This window comes from Xiphophorus couchianus, chromosome 20, assembly GCF_001444195.1.
Source record: "Xiphophorus couchianus chromosome 20, X_couchianus-1.0, whole genome shotgun sequence".
NCBI classification, from domain to species: Eukaryota; Metazoa; Chordata; class Actinopteri; order Cyprinodontiformes; family Poeciliidae; genus Xiphophorus; species Xiphophorus couchianus.
In genome coordinates, this window is record NC_040247.1 from 16,446,810 (window position 1) to 16,468,005 (window position 21,196).

At 36.3% G+C, this 21,196-nt stretch overlaps 1 protein-coding gene across 1 annotated transcript; it reads right to left on the reverse strand.

The window, feature by feature from the left end:
- Positions 1 to 8,604: 8,604 nt before the first annotated feature.
- tmem88bl (transmembrane protein 88b-like) lies at positions 8,605 to 18,926 on the reverse strand. Its single transcript, XM_028001792.1, has 3 exons — positions 18,742 to 18,926; positions 17,103 to 17,426; positions 8,605 to 9,062 (listed from the first exon to the last, which is right to left on the reverse strand). The coding sequence occupies exons 2-3, from the start codon at positions 17,394 to 17,396 to the stop codon at positions 8,835 to 8,837; spliced, it is 522 nt and encodes a 173-aa protein (XP_027857593.1). The 5' UTR covers positions 17,397 to 17,426; positions 18,742 to 18,926; the 3' UTR covers positions 8,605 to 8,834.
- Between the last annotated feature and the right edge of the window lie 2,270 nt (positions 18,927 to 21,196).

Here is a 21,196-nt window from a genome sequence, read left to right on the forward strand (position 1 = left end):
GGACGCAGCAGGAGGCGCTCAGAAAGCAAAGAATGAGTTTGTCTGTTTGCAGAGTTGGGTAGTAACTAGTTACAGTTACTCGATTACATTTACTTGAGTAACGTTTTTGGAAGAATTTACTTTTACGAGTATTTTTACAGAGCTGTTCTCTTTACTCTTACTTGAGTAAAATTTCTGGATTCTCTACCCAATAAATGAAGAAGAAGCATGTTTTAACCAAAAATTCACCAGACGCAGAGACACGCCTACAGTTTCTGCTAAAGTTTCGTAAGAATTTTGAAGGAAAGAAACCTATTTGGAAACACTTTCTTTTTCCTGATTTTGTTATTTTTTTGTTACTTATATGAATTATTGTTATTTTCATCCTTAAAATACCTACATTTTAAGGTATTTTAATAAACCTTAAGTTTATATTTTGGTCCAAAAATATGGACCAAAATATAAACTTAAGTGGAAATTGTGATGTAATTTTTAAATATTAAATGATAATCTGATCAGTTGCTCAGTACTGCTTGAGTAGACTATTTACCAAATACTTTATAATTCTTACTTGAGCAAAATGTTTGGATGCTCTCCCCACTGAACGAAAAGCAAACATAAAAAGACACACCTGCAGTTTTCCTTAAAGTTTCATAAGTTTATTGTTGAAAGAAACTAATGTGGAAAAAATTTCTTTTGACTGATTTAGTTATTTTTACTTACATGTCCTTAAAAGACCAAACTTTCCACTTTACTTTATATTTTAGTCTGTCTGATTTTGTAATTTTTAAATATTAAATATTAATATTTAATATTAAATATTAAATCAGTCGTCTTTTTACCTCATACTTTTTTACTCTTGAGTAATTCCTTGGACAGCTATTTTTTACTTTTACTACAATAAAAGTATGTAGAAGTATCATACTCTAAGTTGAGTAATATTTCTGGTGTCCTGCCCTCCTCTGTCCGTCCGTCTGTCTGTGAATAATCCCCACAGACTCTCAGTGGGTTCAGGATTTCTCTCATTAAGCCTCTGAACACATGCAGCCGCCGTGTGATCAGGTGTTCTGGGTCCATCATGCAGCTATCATGAATTAAATCCCCTTCTCGGTGTGTGAGTCCAGGAACGCTCCTGTTTTAACACAGAGATGATGAGGGTCTGGGTGGAGGGATAATTGGCAGCAGAGGAAGGAGGATAATCAACCCAGTGCTGCCTGTTTGTCTTCCTTCAAATGGACGACAAACTCAAAGACACGAGGTTTCTGCTGATTGAATATGAAGACGTCGTTGAGGTTCAAATTGAGCGACAGGGTGTCGGAGGACATGAAAGGGCTGTGAGGTCAGTGAGTCGCACCTTTATTTGATTTTTCTTTCTCCTCAGAGGTAAAAAAAGCACCTTGTGCCCCCCCCTGCTGATGAATTACAAATGTGACGTTATGAAGCAGTGTGACCCTTTGAGATCCACCAAATCACAATAAAAAAGCTGTGGCCTCAATTATGAGTTACACAACCATGAAAAGGGCCTAAAAACAAACTGCTTTTATGTCTCATGTCTGTTTTATCTATTTGTAAGAACAGCTTTTAGTCTCTCAACATTTAAATGATCATTTTAATTATTTAGTTTATTTTTTTAGAGTTCAGAGAGTAACTTTTGAAATCACAAATAGAAACTGCAGATATCAAGTTAAGTTTATTTTGTACGGCACATTTCAGCAAAAAAGCTGTTCAAAGTGCTTTACATCATGAAAACACAAAAATACAAAGTCATAAAAGACAGTCAACAATTGTTAAGCGTCATCGTTACACATTAGATTGCTGTTTTTCATTTATGATGTTTTACTCTAAACAGGTGGGTTTTAGTGTTGATTTAAAGGAACTCAGTGTTTCAGATGTTTTACAGTTTTCTGGAAGTTTGTGGAAGCTGAATGCTGCTTCTCCATGTTTGGTTCTGGTTCTGGATGCAGAGTAGACCAGAACCAGAAGACCTGTGAGGTCTGGAAGGTTGCTGCAGCAACAACGTTTCTTTAAAGTACGTTAGCTCAAAGCCGCTCGCTGATTTATTAACTAACAACAGCATTTTAACGTTTTCTCTCTGTAAGGATTTTAAAACTGGGCTAAAATGAACATCTGGTTGACAGGAAGTTGAAGTTTCTTTCAAACCTGAATTTTGAAAAACATATTTCAGTACCTAACACACAGCTGCATGTGGTATCCACTACTTACTGTATGTCTTAATGGAAACTATATTTGATTTTAATACATTATGAAAACATTTCAGTGTGAACTCAAAGGTTTTATTCTAGATCTAATTCAGATTAGAGATGCCGTTTTCATTTTAAGGAGATTATTATATCACTTTGATCTGCTATAGTCTTGCAGTAGTAAGACTATATCTGACCATGCACAGAATATAGAAACATATTTTAACTCATCGTTTGTCAAAACAGGACAAAATGTTTTGACAACCAGCTTATACTACATTACGTTGTTTTCTGTAATCCACGTACAGAAAATATTTCACTGCATGTTTCTAGAGCCTTATGTTCGTTTGTATGCTTAAGACATCCGGTAAATATTTTAAAAATGACTGGTTATCTTTGTGAGCATCAAAATAAATGTTATTTATTGATTCTTTCAAATTCACAGTCCTGAACCGAAACAACAGCAGCTTACTGCAACCTGAAATGTTTGGACAAAACGTGATATTTAATTAAAGTGGTCCTGAAACCTCACGGTTTATTATTTCAATTTGTCTGCTGTATTCTTTGGAGCAGGTTTAGGAAATATATCAGTGTCTTTTATCAGGCAGAGGAGAACTGAGAGAAATTTCACAAAGCTGAACAATTTTCTTTTCTCCTGCAATTAACTTCAGCGTCTTTTCTTTGGGAAGGCTTTTGTTCTGTTTGCTGCAGAAGTCTGATGAAGGAAACGGACCAATTTGATTGATGTAGAACATGATTTTTTTTTCTGTCAGAGCTATAAATTATACGTAATCAGTTTTTTCCCTCTAATAATGTAATTATCTGAACATAAAACTTCTATTGTAATAGAGACAAATCAGTACAGCTCTGTGTGAAATTACAGCAATGGAAATGAGGTTGTAATTTTGTCCAGAAGATTTAAAATGTCCATATTTTCTGCAGCAGTGGAGCTTTTGAAACTCAAGCTAAAATTAATTCGAGAAAATCAAAACTTTCATTAAGAACCTCTTAGTCCAGGTATCTGCAGCCTGCAGCTTTTTTGGACATTTGGCTCTTAATAACTTTGATTAACAATTAAAACCAACAAGTTAATGTCTTTAAATATAGATACATTAACATGCGCGCTTTTAAATGTCTGTCTTTTTTCCCCCTGCAATATTAGCACTGAATATCCTCAAAGAATGAAATGAAAAGCACCAGTAATATGTTTTTTGAGCGGGTTTCTTTGTCATAGGTTGGAATTTATGTGCTTTTAAAAAATATCTTAATTTTGAATCCTACAAATAGAAATAAAATGCTGGTTCTGTTCTACTCCAAGAAACCTTTCGCTGTAACAAAAAAAGGAGTGCTGAATAAATATTCTGCTAATTTGTTACATATATATACAAAGCTAAGAAAAACAGTCAATTTATGAGACTCAACTGTAAGAGAAAACTGGATTTCTTCATGTTTAGGCATCATGTATAAATCCAATCTATGATGTGAAGTTTTGACCAGTTCAAGTAAATTTTCTAAGCCATTGTGGATCCAGACATGTGCAAGCAAAGCAAAGAATGATCAAGATGAGAGGAAAACATGGAAGCACATAAAATCTGTTTTCATTCCCAGTGAAATAATTTGATTCAATTCTCTGATTAATGCAACATTTTCCAACTGTGACAACTGCAAACCTCATTGTGTCCCAGCATTGTGTCTTATCTGGGATTTCTGTTCTGAGTTATTATGTTTTTTCTTCTTTTTCTGTTTATTTGCTGTAATTATATGATTTTTTTATTTAGTTATCAGCCTTTTAGCTTCTTTTAGTTTCCGGCTCTGCTCCCAGACATCCTGGTACATCGCTGTCTATGGATTTTTGTAAGTTTTCTCCTTTATTTCATAAATTCTTTATTTAGCTCTCCATCAACTCCAAAACCATTACACAGTTTGTTTACAGCTGCTGGTTTGTTTACCTAGTTTGGTTACAGCTGCTGGCTTGTTTACATAGTTTGGTTACAGCTGCTGGTTTGTTTACACAGTTTGGTTACAGCTGCTGGCTTGTTTACACAGTTTGGTTACAGCTGCTGGTTTGTTTACACAGTTTGGTTACAGCTGCTGGTTTGTTTACACAGTTTGGTTACAGCTGCTGGTTTGTTTACAACTAAACAAATACAGGTCACAAACACACACTGCTCTGTAGCTGTCTTAGTTTGATGGCAACATGTAAAATAAAAGCTTTAAATAAATGTCACTTGACCAAATAACATTAAACCACTGTAAAGTGTTCATTAAATTTTCATTCTTCTGATTGTTACTGTTGTTTTTCATAATACGTTGTATTTTCAGACCAGTGTAGGAGGTTTTAGTTGTTTGTTTCAGAGCTGCTCTGGATTTTCATTCCCATGTTCTGCATCTGGCTTAATTTCCAAGTACTTAACATCATTTGCAGCAGCAGAGCCACCAATGATTATCCAATATTTCCCTTTTGACAAAAAAAAAAATCCATTTTGGTTTTCCTGTCCGCCTCAGTGAAGCATGCCAGGCCAGGCTGAAGTCACACGCCGAACATGAACTCAGACCCAGCATGTGAGTCATCCAGAGTCAAGAATCTACAAGCTGCTGTTGTTGTTGATGATGATGTTATTATTTATGTTCAAAATGGGTTTGAGTGGAAATGGCTGCTGCCAGTCCTGGGTGAGAGTCGGGTTGCATCCCAGACAGATCACCAGGTTAACACCCACATACACACACACACACACACACACACACACACACACTAGTCAAACAACTTCACATCCGAGAGAAAACATTTATGCATGAGAATTAAAACCAGGAGCTTCTTTCTGAGAGGCGGCAGCAGGAATCACAGATTCTCCTTACATCTTGTACAATTCATTTTGACTTAATTATATATCACCAATTCAAATAAAATGTTATCTTAAAGCAGTTAACAGAAGAAATAAATCTAGTTTACAGCACAAAGCCCAAGATGTTATGTTATGATTTACCTGGAGACCTCAAAGTTTCTCCCTTGACAAGATTGGAAAACAGACTAATGGTAGGAAAAGGGAATTCCCAAATTCCTAAAGCATTAAAAAATAAAAAGCACTAATTAATGCAGCTAATTACTAGGTTGTTGTGTAAACAGATGGCACAGTGACAAAATAAGGCATTAAATTATAATCACTAAATCTGAAAATTACAAAACAACATTAACTTTAATTAACATTGTGCAACAAATCCATATCAAAGCAATATTATGCTACAAGATGTCTGTTTTTTGACAAGTTGTTTTGACGTCCATCATGGCGGAGCGGACCGAGTTCTGAAGAGCGTGACGTCACATGCACAGGGTTAAAACCTGCTTATACGTCACATTCATCTCAGTCACATTCATCTCAGTCACATTCGCATCATTTTAGCAACTTTTTAAAAATATTTTCATTGTAAAAATGTTTTTAAAAAGCTGTCACAGAGTGAGAAAACAGATGAATCCAACAAATGTGCTAAAAAGAAAGAAAGAAAACGAGGCATATTACTTTCAATTCTCAACAACCTCACATTATACAGGTGATAGCTGGGATAATCAGGACATTTATCTAATTTCTTCAGCTCATCAGCATCCAACGAGCACAAAGCTGAAAATGCATCTGGAAATGATGGGATAGTGAAAATGACTTTTCATGACAATTCATCAACTGCATGACAAGTCGAGATGATTCGCCGGGTGAATGAAACGTAACGCCTCAGCGCTTGACTGGCCACATCAGACTTTCTGGCTCTTTTTTGGAGAGAAAAACGCTGAAATAAATTGGGATCCTGTATCGAGGCTCAGTTCTCTGTTAAATGTATTTTGAGTCCTGTCGTTCAAACACTAAGTAGAGGCGTTCTGCTGCAAGCCCCACTGTTTGTGCATCTTTCAAGTGCTGAACTTCAATAACTTAGTAGTTTTGTTACTTTCTAACATTGATTTTTTTATTAACCATTTATTGTTTATGAACTGTGTCTGCCCACATGTATATCTGTCCTGAGAAAAACATCAAAAATGGATGGGCTACATCGTAAAAACTTACCAGAAAGAGGCCACAACAGAGCAGACAGACTCAGAAAATTAGTGTTTTTGGAGGGAAGGTCAGAATATGTTTCTTTTTTATTGACAACCCTGACCTGAAACACTGAACAAAGAGCCAGAATGAGCTGCTGCATCTTTTGCAACAGTAAAATAATGTGTTTCACGTGTAAATTATTACACGTGAAACACATTATTTTAGCAGAATAAAACAGTTTTGGCCTTTACATTACTAGGATAAACATTCATTCAAAGCATTGAATTACTTTTCTTTTGTTTTAAACTGAATGGAAACCAATCAATTTTTAGATTAATGTAGAAAAAGGGATACAGGAGAGAAACTGCTAATATGTAAAATATATTTTGAAGTTTAAACATCTTATAGGAACATTGATAACAGGGATGTAAAAATAAGAAAACAAATGTTCACACAACAATAAAACAACAGAAAATGTAATTCATTAAAACTCTGAGCAGCTTTTTAAAATCAAACTGTTACTTTTATAATGAGGACTGAATGTACTTCCTACAGTACGACTGAAAGCAAAATGGATTTTACATTTTGTCAGTACTTATTGAGATATCGTTCTCTTTGATATTTTCATTATGACGTCACTTTAAACATAATATCTACACATTCAGTCACCCTGAAGGCTGCAGCATGTTTTCAATTCAGTGAATAAAACATTATTCCTGTCATACTCCTTTTTTGTGGGTTAGTTATGTTCCTTATCTCCATATTCTGTTCAAATCTCTGTTTATTTTTGTTTGTGTCCATATTAGTTCCTTTCTTAAAGTTTAGTTAATAATTCTTGTGTTCTGCTTTTTATTTCTCTTTGGTTATTGTCAGGTATTTTCCTTTATCTCCTCTAGATTTTTTGTTCTTTCTGCATTAATTGATCTCTCCTTTAATTCTCCTCCTGCCACAGCTGCACCACATTTCCTCTGATTAGTTTGTCTGTAATGTTCACCGTCTCTGTATTTCAGCTCCATTGCTCTTCACTGGATTCTCCTGTTTCATTACCTGTCTGTTTATGCAAGACCTGTAAGTTTTCCTTTTAAATGAAACTTTCAAAATGCCATGAAATCACCCATTACTCATTTACCTTCAAAGTTTACACCATCAACAACTGAGCAACTTTAATAATTAACTCTGACTAGACAGCCTCTTTAAATTTTACTTCCTACTTTTTATCTTTACATTTGTTAACGAATAGCTAAAACCACCATTAGTTGTTAAAACTTATTCTCCCCCATACTTGTTGTTTTTGTCAACATTTTCTAAAATAAAACTTTTGTTGCGCTTGCCGAAGGAAGCAAATAACCAATTTTCAAAAATTACCTTCTTTCCATTTGGGATTTAAAGTGGATTCTGCTTGTATTTTGTCAGAGTCACTTATTAGACATTCAGAAAACCCAGCAGCAATAAAAAAAGTTAATCAACAGAAATATTTTAGACCATGAAAGCACGTTTATTTTAATATTTGTGTAGGAGCTGCTGCAGTAAACTCAGAAACAATCCTGTTTCCTAATAAATCACACAATCAATTAACTTAATTTAAAACAAATATAAATATAAATATACAAACATTATGCAATTTTTTAGACAGCAGGATGAAAAAGGGTTTTTCTAGTGAATGAATAGAGTAATATGTCATATAGGTACAAAATTAATTTAGCCAGAAGCGCTGTCTGACCTAGCATAAATAATCAATAGCATCCTGGAAGTCTATGAACATAAACACAATTCTTTCTGCTACATGTTGTTGTTGTGTAGAAAAGAAGACAGCAGGTTGGACTTGTCTGAATTTAAACGATTTTAAACTTACTCTGAAAGCTACAGCCAAGCAAGAGAGTCTCATTAGTCAAAAGTGTGAAAGAGTAGAAGAAGAACTGAATAAACTGAAGCACTGAGAAAACATGAAAACCAGAGGACCTGATGTAAAGTTCAGAAAACTAACAGATGATGGTGGGAGGTGATCAGCAGAATGGAAACCGTTGAGTTTGAATAACAAAATGATTACTCATTCGGACCACCAGGACCACCAGGACCACCAGGTTCCGAAACAACTTTTTCCCACTTGCCATCAGACTGCTGAACTCTTAACTGGACTGCACTTAAAATCTGGTCTCCACTTTATACCTTGCACATGTACAGAGCTAAATAACTTATATTTTACTGTCATTACTGCACTTTATATTCTATATTTATATTTATATCCATATTTTATACTGTATTTTATTTTATTCTGGAGTAACCTCAACATTGGAAGCTCAAAACATTGTCCTGAGCCATATGCAACGAAATTTCGTTCTGTATTCACCCTGTGCATGCAAAATGACAATAAAGTCAGTCTAAGTCTAAGTCTAAGTCAAAATGATTTAACTAGTAGTTTGTGTTGCTGCAGACTCAACAGGAACCGCAAGGCATCACTAATAATGGACTTTGCTTAATTTGTAAATAACGAATATAACAGGATTTATTTATTTATTTATAGGTTTATATTTGAATTTTCTTTTGAGTACTTTTGACATGTTTTATTGTCCTCTCTCACTCTTTTTACCATTCAACTCCTCACTCTCCGCACACCAACCCTGAGCCTTGCCCGTCACACCCAGGCCTGGACTCTTCCCACCCAGTCCAGCAGCCTCCCTCGGTACCGAGCCCTGGAGAGCGGCTGGAGGAAAAGAAGGAGCCGGAATTTCCTCAGCAGCCCGCAGAAAACCGCCGCCGCCAAAACTACGAGGGGCGACATCATCACGAAGGCCAGGATGATGAGGGCGGAGCAGCTGTTGTCGTCGAGGTAGCGGCAGATAGCTGCCGGGGCGTCGAGGACCTGGAAGGACAAAACAGAGAGGGGAAGTCCTGGACATAAAGAGTTAAAAACCAGCCTCTTCTTCTACACTTTGCTTCGTTCAGAGGGTTCTCGGCCATTGAAAAACATTTGCTTCTTCCAAGTGCTAATGTGGAATAACACTAGTGGAAGCTAAAGCATTATACTGACATGGAGTTTAGTGAAAGCTAATGCTAAAGCATTATACCAACAGAGTTTAGTGGAAGATAATATTGAAGCGCTATACCAGCCTGGTGTTTAGCTGAAGCTAACGCTAAAGTATATCCCTGTAGTTAAAACAGTCTTCCTGCATTACTGCTTACAAAGAGAACATCAACAGGAGAAAGAAAAAGGAGAGAAAATAGGGATGAATGAAGAAAAACGGTTTAAAGAAAGTTTTTAGTGGTAACTAGTTGATATTTTTGCATGATTTTACATAAGTACAGACACAATCATACATGTCAAGCCTGCGCACACAGAGTAATCGGTAACACTTTATTTGACGGGTTGTGAATAAGACTGTCATAGCACCTGTCATAAACATGTCATAACACCTGTCATAAAGATGACATAACACCTGTCATAAACATGTCATAACACCTGTCATAAAGATGACATAACACCTGTCATAAACATGTCATAACACCTGTCATAAAGATGACATAACACCTGTCATAAACATGTCATAACACCTGTCATAAAGATGACATAACACCTGTCATAAACATGTCATAACACCTGTCATAAAGATGACATAACACCTGTCATAAACATGTCATAACACCTGTCATGAACATGTCATAACACCTGTCATAAAGATGACATAACACCTGTCATGAACATGTCATAAAATCTGTCATTAACATGACATAACATCTGTCATAAACATGTAATAACACCTGTCATAAACATGTCATAACACCTGTCATAAAGATGACATAACACCTGTCATAAACATGTCATAACACCTGTCATGAACATGTCATAACACCTGTCATAAAGATGACATAACACCTGTCATGAACAGTCATAAAATCTGTCATTAACATGTCATAACACCTGTCATAAACATGTAATAACACCTGTCATAAACATGTCATAACACCTGTCATAAAGATGTCATAACACCTGTCATAAACATGTCATAACACCAGTCATGAACATGACATAACACCTGTCATAAACATGTCATAACACCTGTCATAAAGATGACATAACACCAGTCATAAACATGTCATAACACCTGTCATAAAGATGACATAACACCAGTCATGAACATGACATAACACCTGTCATAAACATGTCATAACATCTGTCATAAAGATGACATAACACCAGTCATAAACATGTCATAACACCTGTCATGAACATGTCATAACACCTGCCATAAAGATGACATAACACCAGTCATGAACATGTCATAACACCTGCCATAAAGATTACATAACACCTGTCATGAACATGACATAACACCTGTCATAAACATGAGTAAGTCTTCATTAATATTTATGACTGTTGTCATAAAGTGTCATTTGGTAAATCATGACACTTTTAATACAAAGTTGAAATTATTCAAAATGTCTTCGTTATGACAAGTTGACATTAACCAAGAAATCATAATCAGACATAAATTTGTTATAAAAGTATTACTGACTAAACTTTAGCTTTAATAACATAAAGCTACATAATTGTTAAAGTTTAATCAGTAATACTTTTTTATAAGAAAAGTAATCTACCTGCTGCTTGATCATTTCCTTTTCTAAGTCGTTTTATCCAAATGCAGCTTAGTCTCAAATAAACACTCTGGTTGTGCCTTACATTTAGTGTTCTCTGAAATGCGCTCCGTGCGTTTGTTGCGCACGCTGCCCACCTGTCTGAGCTCAGCTGCTGCTGGCACCAAATCCGAGAGCTTTGTCTTCTTACCGACTCTCTCTGTCAACAGAACAAAAAGCCTGCAGACTGATGCTGTCTGCAAATGTTTGCTTCAGTTTAAGCTGACATTCTTTTCCATCTTAATAATAAATACTGTGCCTTTGGGTGCCTAAACTTTTAAAGTCCTGAAAAGTATACCCTCACAAACCAAAGTGCATATAGTCATCTGTAGAGGATTATAATACTCCCAAAACCTTCCCATACTGTGCGACAAATGTTGATTTATTCAATGCATATTCGGATTATAAAATAATATCCCAAGCTTTCATATCATCAGAAAAATTAAAATTTATCCCATCTGAAAATAAGAAAATGCAGCTAGGACTTAAAAGAAAAGGTCACACAGTAACAGAACGAAGTTTGACAAACTTACTTTATTTACATTTGTTTAATTTGACAAATTAATCAACATATTACAGCAGTATTATGTGTTTTCCAGGCGCATAATGCCATTTTATAGCATAGTCAAGTAATTATTCAGTTGTTATAAAAATGCTAAATACAGCTCTGGAAAAAATGAAAGAGAGCGGGCTCTTAATTATTTTCCAGAGCTGTCTATCAAATATGACTTGGAAATTTAATGCCGTGAAATTGGGCCACTGTCTCTTTAAGAAACTCCCGCTCTTTCTGAAGCTCCGCCTTCAGGAAGTCATCATAACCTCGCTCCTCTGTTAACCATTTAACAACATTTTCCCAGCGCTGCACTAAGTAGCTCCTTAATGAGCAGAAAATATAATATTATAATTATGAATGTAATAGTACAACATTAAATTGTAAGAGTATTTTAAAACGTAATAGTGAAAACATAATTATTACATTTAGTGTAATAGTAAAAAATTAAATGTAACAATTGACAAAAACACATTTTGCAATACTTTCTGCTTTATATTTAATAACATTATTGCATTTTGCACTGATTGTTTACTAAATACAAAAGTAGCTCTTTTTTTTTTTTTTAGAAATGGTAATAAAAACCACAAACTGTTTGTTTTCATCCTAATCGTTATTCTTCTAATAAAGATCATGTTGTAGATCCTACAAGCATTTCATTTAAAACTTTTGCCAATAAAGCTCAAACTTTCTGTTCTTAAGTTGCATTTTGAGACACTCCGAGGAAAACAGTCTTCAGTCAGAAGCGTCTTCACATTCACTGTAACACAGACTGCTACAGGAAATCTGTCCTCCCAACTATCAACAGAAACTCTTTGAAGACTTTGAATTGAGTTTCAACAACATTTAACTTCCCTTTGGGATCAGTGAAGTATTTTTGATTGATTTGATTGTTTATTACATAATGAGGTTTGATCTATTATAGTCCACATTATGTAATAATAACGTAACATTATGAAATATGGTGGTGGCAGCATCATTCTGGGAAACCGGTGAGGTGTTGGGATGACGGGTGGAGCTAAAAACAGGTCAGTCCTAAATAAAGCTGGCTTTAGATATTCAGCCTGAAGAACATTTTTTGTTTTGTAAATCTGGAAGTCGACGTCCTGAAAAGCTTGCAGCTGCAGCTTCAGGGTAAAATAAAAAATATTAACTCAGGAAAGGCAGAATAAACTTGTTTTTAAATATTTTGTGCTGCTTTGCATTGGCATAGCCATAAAATCCTACCAGCATACATTGAAGTTTGTGACTGGAGGGGAATAAAATGTTTGTTTTTTTTGCACATTTGTTGCTCCTGCTTAAATCCAGAAAGTCTCTTTAATGGCTTCCTTCATGCTGAAGGTGTCATCAGGTTCATATTTCTGCCAAAAACCCTGAAGGTGTGTCGTCTGCTAGCAGAACATCTTCTCTATGGGCTTACATGTCTGAACTTCCAGTCGGGCTAAACAAGTCGACGTGTGCATGAACAGAGCAGATTCCTCCTTGCAAATGATTTGTGAACATTTTTCTGCAGCTGCATGCAAATATTTGGACAATTTGGGGAAGACATGTTGTTGATTTTGGAAGCGAAGACGAATAACCGTAACCTAGGAAGCAGAAAATAAGGGCAGCCTTTTGTCAGATGGCAGGGAGTTTGTGCTAATTATCTTTGCTCCTCACTAAAAATATGTGAAACAGTTATTTAATATGTAAAAGTTAGCTAAGTAAGTATTTAGGTTGTGCAGTCAGCTGAGTGGTTTTCCTCTCTTCTGCAATGGAGGATTAATTTGCCCAGATTTTTCCGTAATGATCATCTGAGAGGACATTAGTGTGCTCGTTTTTTCTGACTGCCAGTGTTTTTATTTCATGATGTCTGCCATTAATCACTGTGACATAGAGAAGATTTTTTCAGAGTTGGTTTCTGGACATTTTCACGTTTTTTCGTCCAGTTTTCTCTCTAAACATGCCTGATGATTTGACAAAACGTTCCAGCTCAACTCCAGATCTCCTCCAATGTTGACCTGAGTGATAGGGTTACAACTAAATGCTGTCTGCATCGTTTTAAACTGTGATTGTGAGTGGGAATAAAAATAGCAATAGGTATTTTGTTCCATATAACACAGTAGGAGTGTAACAGTTAAACCTTTTATGGATGCAGACTGGACTAAAAACTCACCTGTTTAGGATTGTATTTGAAACGTAATCAATTACAAATTTATTGATGGAACTTGACTTAATGTCGTGTTTTGAATGTTGATTCTATGTTGCATTGTGTTTCTGTGTTTGATATGATGTAAAGCACTTTGAAATGCCTTGCTGCTGAAATGTGCTATACAAATAACATTTGATTTGATTTGATTTGATTTGATTTGATTTGATTTGATTTAAAGGGATAGTTCGTACTTTTTGAAGGTATTATCAGTAACAGCTGAGATAGATGTCATATTGCAGTGAGTTTGTAGAAAGATAAATAAACCAGGTGTTAAAGGTGTTAATAAGTTAACTATTGTTGAGTTTATGTGTGTGAGCGATGTTATTACTCTAAGATTACACTGGAGCGACGCATAAACCTACAGATATATTCCCTGGCAGATTTTAAATTTAGTGTAATTTGACTTTAATCTGATTAGGGTGATGGTAAGGAGTCTCTCCAGACTTAAAAACTTGGAGCTCATCGTAAGAAATGGTCAAAAATACCAGTGGAAAGATATAAAAAGCTGTTTGGTGGTTTATTACTTGGTTCCATTTGTTGTTAAAATATAAAAGCAGAAGTTTATTTATTTAGTTATTTATTCATTGATATCCTTTGAATGCTGTCTTCTTAATATTTCTGAAAATACTTCTTGCGTTTTCAACCATAAACTGAATTCTTGTTTGAGTAACAATAATTTAAAATTTAAATCTGCCAGAGGTTTGAATATTAACTCTGACATAACTCTGCGTCTGGGAAGGGAAATATGATCAGTACTGACCTTTAAGATTATATATAAATTGTCCGTTCAAGTTTGTTTCTGACTCCGGTCTGCAGAGCGGCTGATTATTTTGCATTTCTGCCCAGAAAGCATTTTATATCTGAAAGATTTGTTGTTTTTTTTCTATTTTAACTTCATACATCTTTTTGCTCCAACCATAAATGACCAAAGTGAATGTTGAAATTTAAATCTAAGCGCTAACTGATGTTTTTCAATGTATTATAAATACATCATTTCAAAGATGAGATGTTAGACGTCATGTTGTTGTAAAAAGTGGCTCAACATGCGTAAAGGTAAAAGTGTGAGGCTTGTAAACGTCTGAATTTATTTTTCTGTTAAGTTTATTTGTGTGCCGTGTTTATGCAGAGCTCATTTCATCTCTCCACAGATTCCTGCACATGCTGCTTCCTGTGAAGCGTGACCCAGCTCCTCTCGAAGCAGGTAATGAGTGCAGACTCCCTGCTGGGCCTGTTTTAGTGTGGATGGCGGCGCCGCCTGTTCCCAGATTCCCGGTCGGGTCCAGACGTGTGCGGATGGACCTGAGGCGCTGCCTGTTCTCTCTGAAGATGTCAAATTACATTTAAATGAAGGTTTTGGTACTGCCACAACTGCTGTCCTGCTAAGAGTCAGAAATTTAGGTGGAAAATGGTTTTAAATTAAAATATTTCTGCATCTTTCAGGTTTATAAATGATAGAATTATTCATTCTATGTATGAAAGCTGCAATATTCCCTTTGAAAGGCTGGCAATTATGTTTTTATAATGACTTCATCCTGTGCAGTCATGTATAAAATGTAAAACACCCCATTAAATATTCTGTTCTCTAAGAAGAAAATGTCACTAATTGCCCTTCCAGTTTTTTGTCTCTGGAAAATAAATTTATTTATTTGCTCTTATGCAAAATAAATCAGGTTTTGCAAAATGTCTAAAATAGGTTAAAACATTTTGAGATGAGGAAAAATGTAAGACACCCTTAAATTCACCCTACAGAACTTTAATGGGATCAAAATCTGGGCTTTGACTAGGCCCATGACCTTCTATATCAACCAAGTCTTGATGGATTTACTGGTTTGTTCTGGTTTTTCTTCTCGGATTTCCTAGAGTTTCATATAAAACTTGATTTAAATCACGGTCAAGGGCTGCTGCAACAAGCAACCCCAAACCATGACACTTCCACCACCGTGCCTCGCAGCTGGTATGAGGTTCCTGTCTGATTGTATTTGATTCTTATGGGCATTTTAAAATACATTATCAGACAAAAAAGTCGATACTGTCTTATTTCTGATGGTTTTAGAGAAATTAACCAAACAGCTTTATGTAAAATATCTACATACTGTATATAGATATGTTAGAAACACACAGGCTTTCAAACGGTGTCCTAATTTTTCCCATAAAGACAAATATCGAGGAAGAGAAACTAAAATAAACAATTTTAGCAAAGTGTAATTTTCCACTTTTGCCATAATTAGATAAAAGAAATCGTGACAGAAGTTGAAAGTCCAGATATTTTCAACAGGACATTTCCTTTGATGCTTCAGCAGAAAGACTTAAAAACAAAGCAAAGTGTTTTTACAAAGTCAGATCTTATGTTTGATGATGTTCAGATCCTTTAGACGCAGGAATCATGTAAAACGACTCCAGTGGCAAAAAAGAATAAAAATAAACCACTGAGGGCAATTTGATTTAATGTTTGTCCACAGCGTTGTGTATCAGCAGCATCGTATTGACTTAATTTTTAAAAATCAAAGGCCAGTAAAATGTTCAGTAAAGTAGTAAAATATTAAATTTTCCCAGCAGGAGCAAAACGATTTTGATGGGGTAAATATTTATGATCATTTTAAACTTTCTCTAAGGCTAATGAGCGCGCCAACATTTTCACTGCAACTTTACTGAAATAAAAAATGAATCTTATAGTCAGTTCAAAGTGAAGATATGAGGCAGTTTGATTCATAATCAAGTCCTCACATGGCATCGTGTTTCTGCTCAGGCTGCTTGTTTTCTGAGGTTTTAAAAAGTTTTAAAGATACAAACTATTCCTCTAATGTAGCATTTTTAAGTCTAGATTAGATAACAGAGGAAATCCTGGAGCAAAGGGAATTTTCTCCAGTTGTTTAGCATAAAAGTAACACAGCACTGCCCCTCCCCCACCTGTTTCTGCACACTGCTGGCCAGCTGTCTGAAAGACAGATTCAATGTTTTTCTCACATTAACAAAAAATAAAAATGAGGCATTTTGGAAATATTTACTGATGCACAGAAAACCTGGAAACTAAAGGAGCATCAAACATCAGGAAGGAGACGAGATGGATGAAGGAAGTTGACAAGAGACGAGAAAAGGAGTCAAGGAAAGGTTGAAGGACACGAGAAAGGAGAAAATGAAAGGATGAAGGACACAAGAGAGGAGAAAAGGACAGGATGAAGGACAGAAGAGAGAAGAAAAGGAAAGGATGAAGGACACGAGAGAAGAAAAGGAAAGGATGAAGGACACAAGAGAGGAGAAAAGGAAAGGATGAAGGACACAAGAGAGGAGAAAAGGAAAGGATGAAGGACACAGGAGAGGAGAAAAGAAGTCAATAAAGGATGAATGAAAGAAACAAAATAGAAAAGGAATCAAGAAAAACATGAAGGATGGAGACAAGTGAGGAGAAAAGGAGTCAAGGAAAGGAAGAAGGAAGGACACAGCAATGAAGGATGAGTTTGGGTCAGAGTGTGATCGTTCTCTTCCCTCCTACAGAGAATCAACAGGAAGTGAACACATCGGTCAGGACTCACTCTGGAGTGGCAGAGGAAGCCGGCGTACAGCAGCAGCGCTGCAGGCAGAAGCACCACGGAGAAGACCAGCGCCAGCAGCAGAGCGCCGGCCGACACCACGCTCAGGTTCCAGAGGACCAGAACCGCCCCGCAGGCCGCCGAGCCGCACGCTCCCCTGCGGCCGCCCCACACGCTGCCGTCGCTGTGCGCCACCGGGGGGGGCAGCATCTTCACCGCGTCCCCCACCCAGAACTCCTCCTCCTTCTCCTCGTCCGCTGAGCCGCCATCATCCAGGTCCACATCCACACCACACATCCTGGGAGGCGGAACCGACGGTGTCCCTTACTGAGCACGTTGTTCACCATGGAGACCAAAACAAAGGACTGCTATGAAAAATTATTCACTTTAAAACAGGACAAGGAAATCAAATGTTTAGATCAGGGGTGTCCACAGTGTGGCCTGGGGGCCAAATTCTTGACCCGAAGTCAAGAATTTGGCCAACAAAACAGAAAACAAGTGCTGACACCTAAAAATTTTGATATTGTCTGTTTTTCTTTTAAAAAGGCGGCAGTCTGAAGCTCTTTTTATGTTTAGAATCTTTAACGATATTCAGATTTCATATTTACTGTTGAACAGGTAACACAAATCTTTTTTTTTTAAGTTTGCATTTTGATTTAATCAATTTTGTAGCTCACCAGTAGTTTAAGTTTGCCAGTTTTGACATCCAGTGCAAAATGTTTGGACACCACTGACTTGGATTAAAGTGTATTCATGTGCTGGAATGGCCTAGTCAAAGTCCAGAGCTTAAAAATGTCTCCTAACATCTGCTGATCTAGTGTTTGTTAATTTTGTAAAATGAACACTTCATCCTCCAGGTGTGGAAACCTGCAGTGGAAGTATTGACTCAGTATTGACATGTCGCAATAAATCAATTAATCACTTGATCAATTAAAACAAGCTCAATAGTTTCCATTTTCCTCTTTTCTCTCTTTCTAAAAACAGGATGGTAAAAGTCTTCAGTCTGGTGTTTGGTCTCAGCCAGTCCTGTTTAAGAAGAACATAATTAATTTAATTTGTTGTTTCTGTTTTGTTTGTTTATTTTGGATATTTAAGATGTCTTCCAGGTCCAGGGTTAAATGTTCATTATAATGAAAAGTTTATTGATCTTTGGCAATGTGTTCTTGCATTATGATGCCACTGTATTACTTCAAAATGGCTTCAAAGTAATATTCGTGCTAAATTTATTATTGTGACAGGCCTACTCAAGGAGGCTGAATACAAAAGTCAATTTTATGCTAATTTGTGTTTCTCTACATAAATACTCCCAAAAACAAAAAAGAAGGAAAAAGGGAATAAACACATTTACCAAGCTCTACAGCTGCTATTATTCAACATAATTAGTTTTCTAAATAGAAAATTTGTACATTTCTCCAATAGATCATTTTAGTAATTAATTCACCTCACATTCTAATAAAGATTCCATTTTTAACATATTTCTCTAGTTTTAATCAACCCTAAAGCAGACCTCTCCGTTTTGGAGCAAAATGTAAAACGTAGATAGCATAAAGTCACTCATATCTTTATTTTTTTATATATATATATCAGTTTTCTTTTCCAGCTGAATCGTGATAATAACACATGACGGTTAAATGTCGCTCACCTGGGTCAGTGAATCCCGCTGCTCTCTGCTCGTTTCCGTCTCTCCTCCGCTTTTATTTTTTATTCCTGTTTAAAATAAACTCTTGTTGTTTCTTGCTCGGCTTTGAACAAACTGCCTGTGACTTGGACCCTGCTCTGCTGGAGAGATGCTGCAGCTGCTGCTGTCTGCTCGCCTCCGCTGCGCGTCCCCGCGAGCGATGCTCCGGAGCGCGCACACCTGCGCACGCGCTCCTCGTTCAGGCTGCGCGCGTTTAAAAGCTTAAAAGCAGCAGCACGTGCCCTTTTGCTATGATTTAGCCGCACATTTTCGGGGGATTTTTGTTTTTTCACTCTTTGGAAAATTATCGGGAAACACAGAACAATGTTTAAAGCAGGGATGTTCAAACTGAGGCTCTGGTGCCTTTTGCAGCACTTGGAAAGATTTTATGTGGCCCATGACCTGAATGGCACAAGTTAAAAAAAAAAAAACAAAACAAAAAAACACTTTAGAAGAAGATTTAGCTAGTTAAATGGTTAGTAGTGTTTATTTCTCAGGCTTATGGACTCATTTTATAGCTTCAGTGTTTATAAAAACACTGTATATGTCAAAAATAACTTTAAAAGAAATTTTACTTCACATCTAGACGTCTTTGAAATTGGTTTCTGTCTCTTTAAGAAGCTCCTGCTCTTGATGAGAGAATAACATTATGACGCATGTGTCAAACTCAAGGCCCGGGGGCCAAATCCGGCTCTCCATAGCTTTATTTTTTGGCCCTCACATTAGTAGAAGCTTTAAAATGACAGTTTTGTGCTTAAAAATGACTTTTAATCAATTAAATCAAAGCAGGTTTTATCTATATAACACCAAATTACATCAGTATGTTCAATATTATTTGATTTAAGAAGTAATCATTGACAGCTATTTCAGTTTTTGCAGATTGTTGATGAGTTTTATCAATACTTGCTGGAATAACCAGATCTTTGAGAACATTTAAGAAAAATGAGTTTGACACACCTGCATAAAAATATGATGAAGCTCAAAAAAGTGTATTTTATTTAATGCACCCCCTTTAAAGTTTTAAAGTAAAATAAGAACATTCAAATGGAGGCATCTGGTCAAATTATGCTTTATAACAAGTTAACTTCATAAACATAAAAACTATCACAGCAATATGAGCTCATACTGCAGGGCTGCAAGTGCAGAAATGTGTTTTGCATTTTCCAATTAATAAAATGAATTAATTTAAAAGTCTAATAATCTTTTTCAGAAACAAGTTGCAGTTTAAAGAGCAACAATGAATTCAACCATCTAAAAACCATACAAAATATAACAAAAAGCTGCAATATGTTGAGAAACGTCCTTCTAAATTCCTCCCTCGGCACGCCGGGCCTCGCAGCCCTGAAAACATTGTCAACATGTGCTGGTGTGAGATAACAGCATGATTGATGTGCTTCCCAGTGCAGTCAGACAGCCAACCTTTTGCTGATCAGATTTAATTACACAGAAGAAGCGACAGACGTGAGCAGAGTTAGGAAAAGAGAAAGACAGGAACAACAGATTGTAAGATAAGAAACAAGAGAAGATGTTGTAGATAAGTTAGTAAAAACCTGCAGACATTCTCTCCAGAGACACCTGCTGGACCATTTGGGAACTTTTTAAAGGAAATAATTTGGTTTTTGAGAGTTTATTCAATAATGATCTCTTGTCTTTGTCTTACTGCGGTGAATTTTGAGTGATATTCAGCTTGAGAAACCTGAACATGCTGCCCTTGATGCTCTGAGACCTTGTGTTTATCTGCCTTTGACTCTGTCACTCTGCCTTCAGACATGCATTAGGCCACTCACCACCCATTAGCTTCACAACATCCCGTTACCGTGGTAATTCATCTTACGCCAGTGACAAGGAGCACACAAAGTACAGAGCAGTTTAAAGGAAACCATCCATCGAACTTGAAACACACATTAAAACATCCTTTTTTTTTGCTTTCAGTGTTGTATACGAGAGGTGGAGATTCAGAAAGGGTTCTTGATGGAGAAAGAAAATAATTGTACAAACATAAATAATATAAAAAAATACCAATACCGATTACACTGTCTAATTTATAGGAACAACAAATTTATTGCCTCACCTCTGAAAACCCTAGGCTGATGCCCAGTGTTAGTTTTCTGCAACACACAGCATTTTGCTGATAGTCCAAAGTCTTCAATGCAAAGTTGCTCCCCATCTCTACTTAAAGAGACCTGGGGAGTAATCTGTAAATTCAATTTGTCTTAGCTTTCCATCATATATCATCCCCTCAGCTCCTTCAGACTAGCCCAAAGCAATTAGCAAACACCTGGTGGAACTGCACATCTGCTGACTTTATCATATGATCTACTTCTCAGAAAGTTTGTCAACTTAACGGAGAAACATTGCAGTGTCAGACAAAGTGGGAGCTTCTTAAAGAGACAGAGACCAATTTCAAAGGATCCCATTA

Coding starts and splice junctions, on each gene's coding strand:
- tmem88bl (XM_028001792.1), bottom strand. CDS start 17,396: ATGTGTGGTGTGGATGTGGACCTGGATGATGGCGGCTCAGCGGACGAG. Junction 9,063..17,102: donor GCTTCCTCTGCCACTCCAGA/GTGAGTCCTGAC, acceptor TTGTCCTTCCAG/GTCCTCGACGCCCCGGCAGC.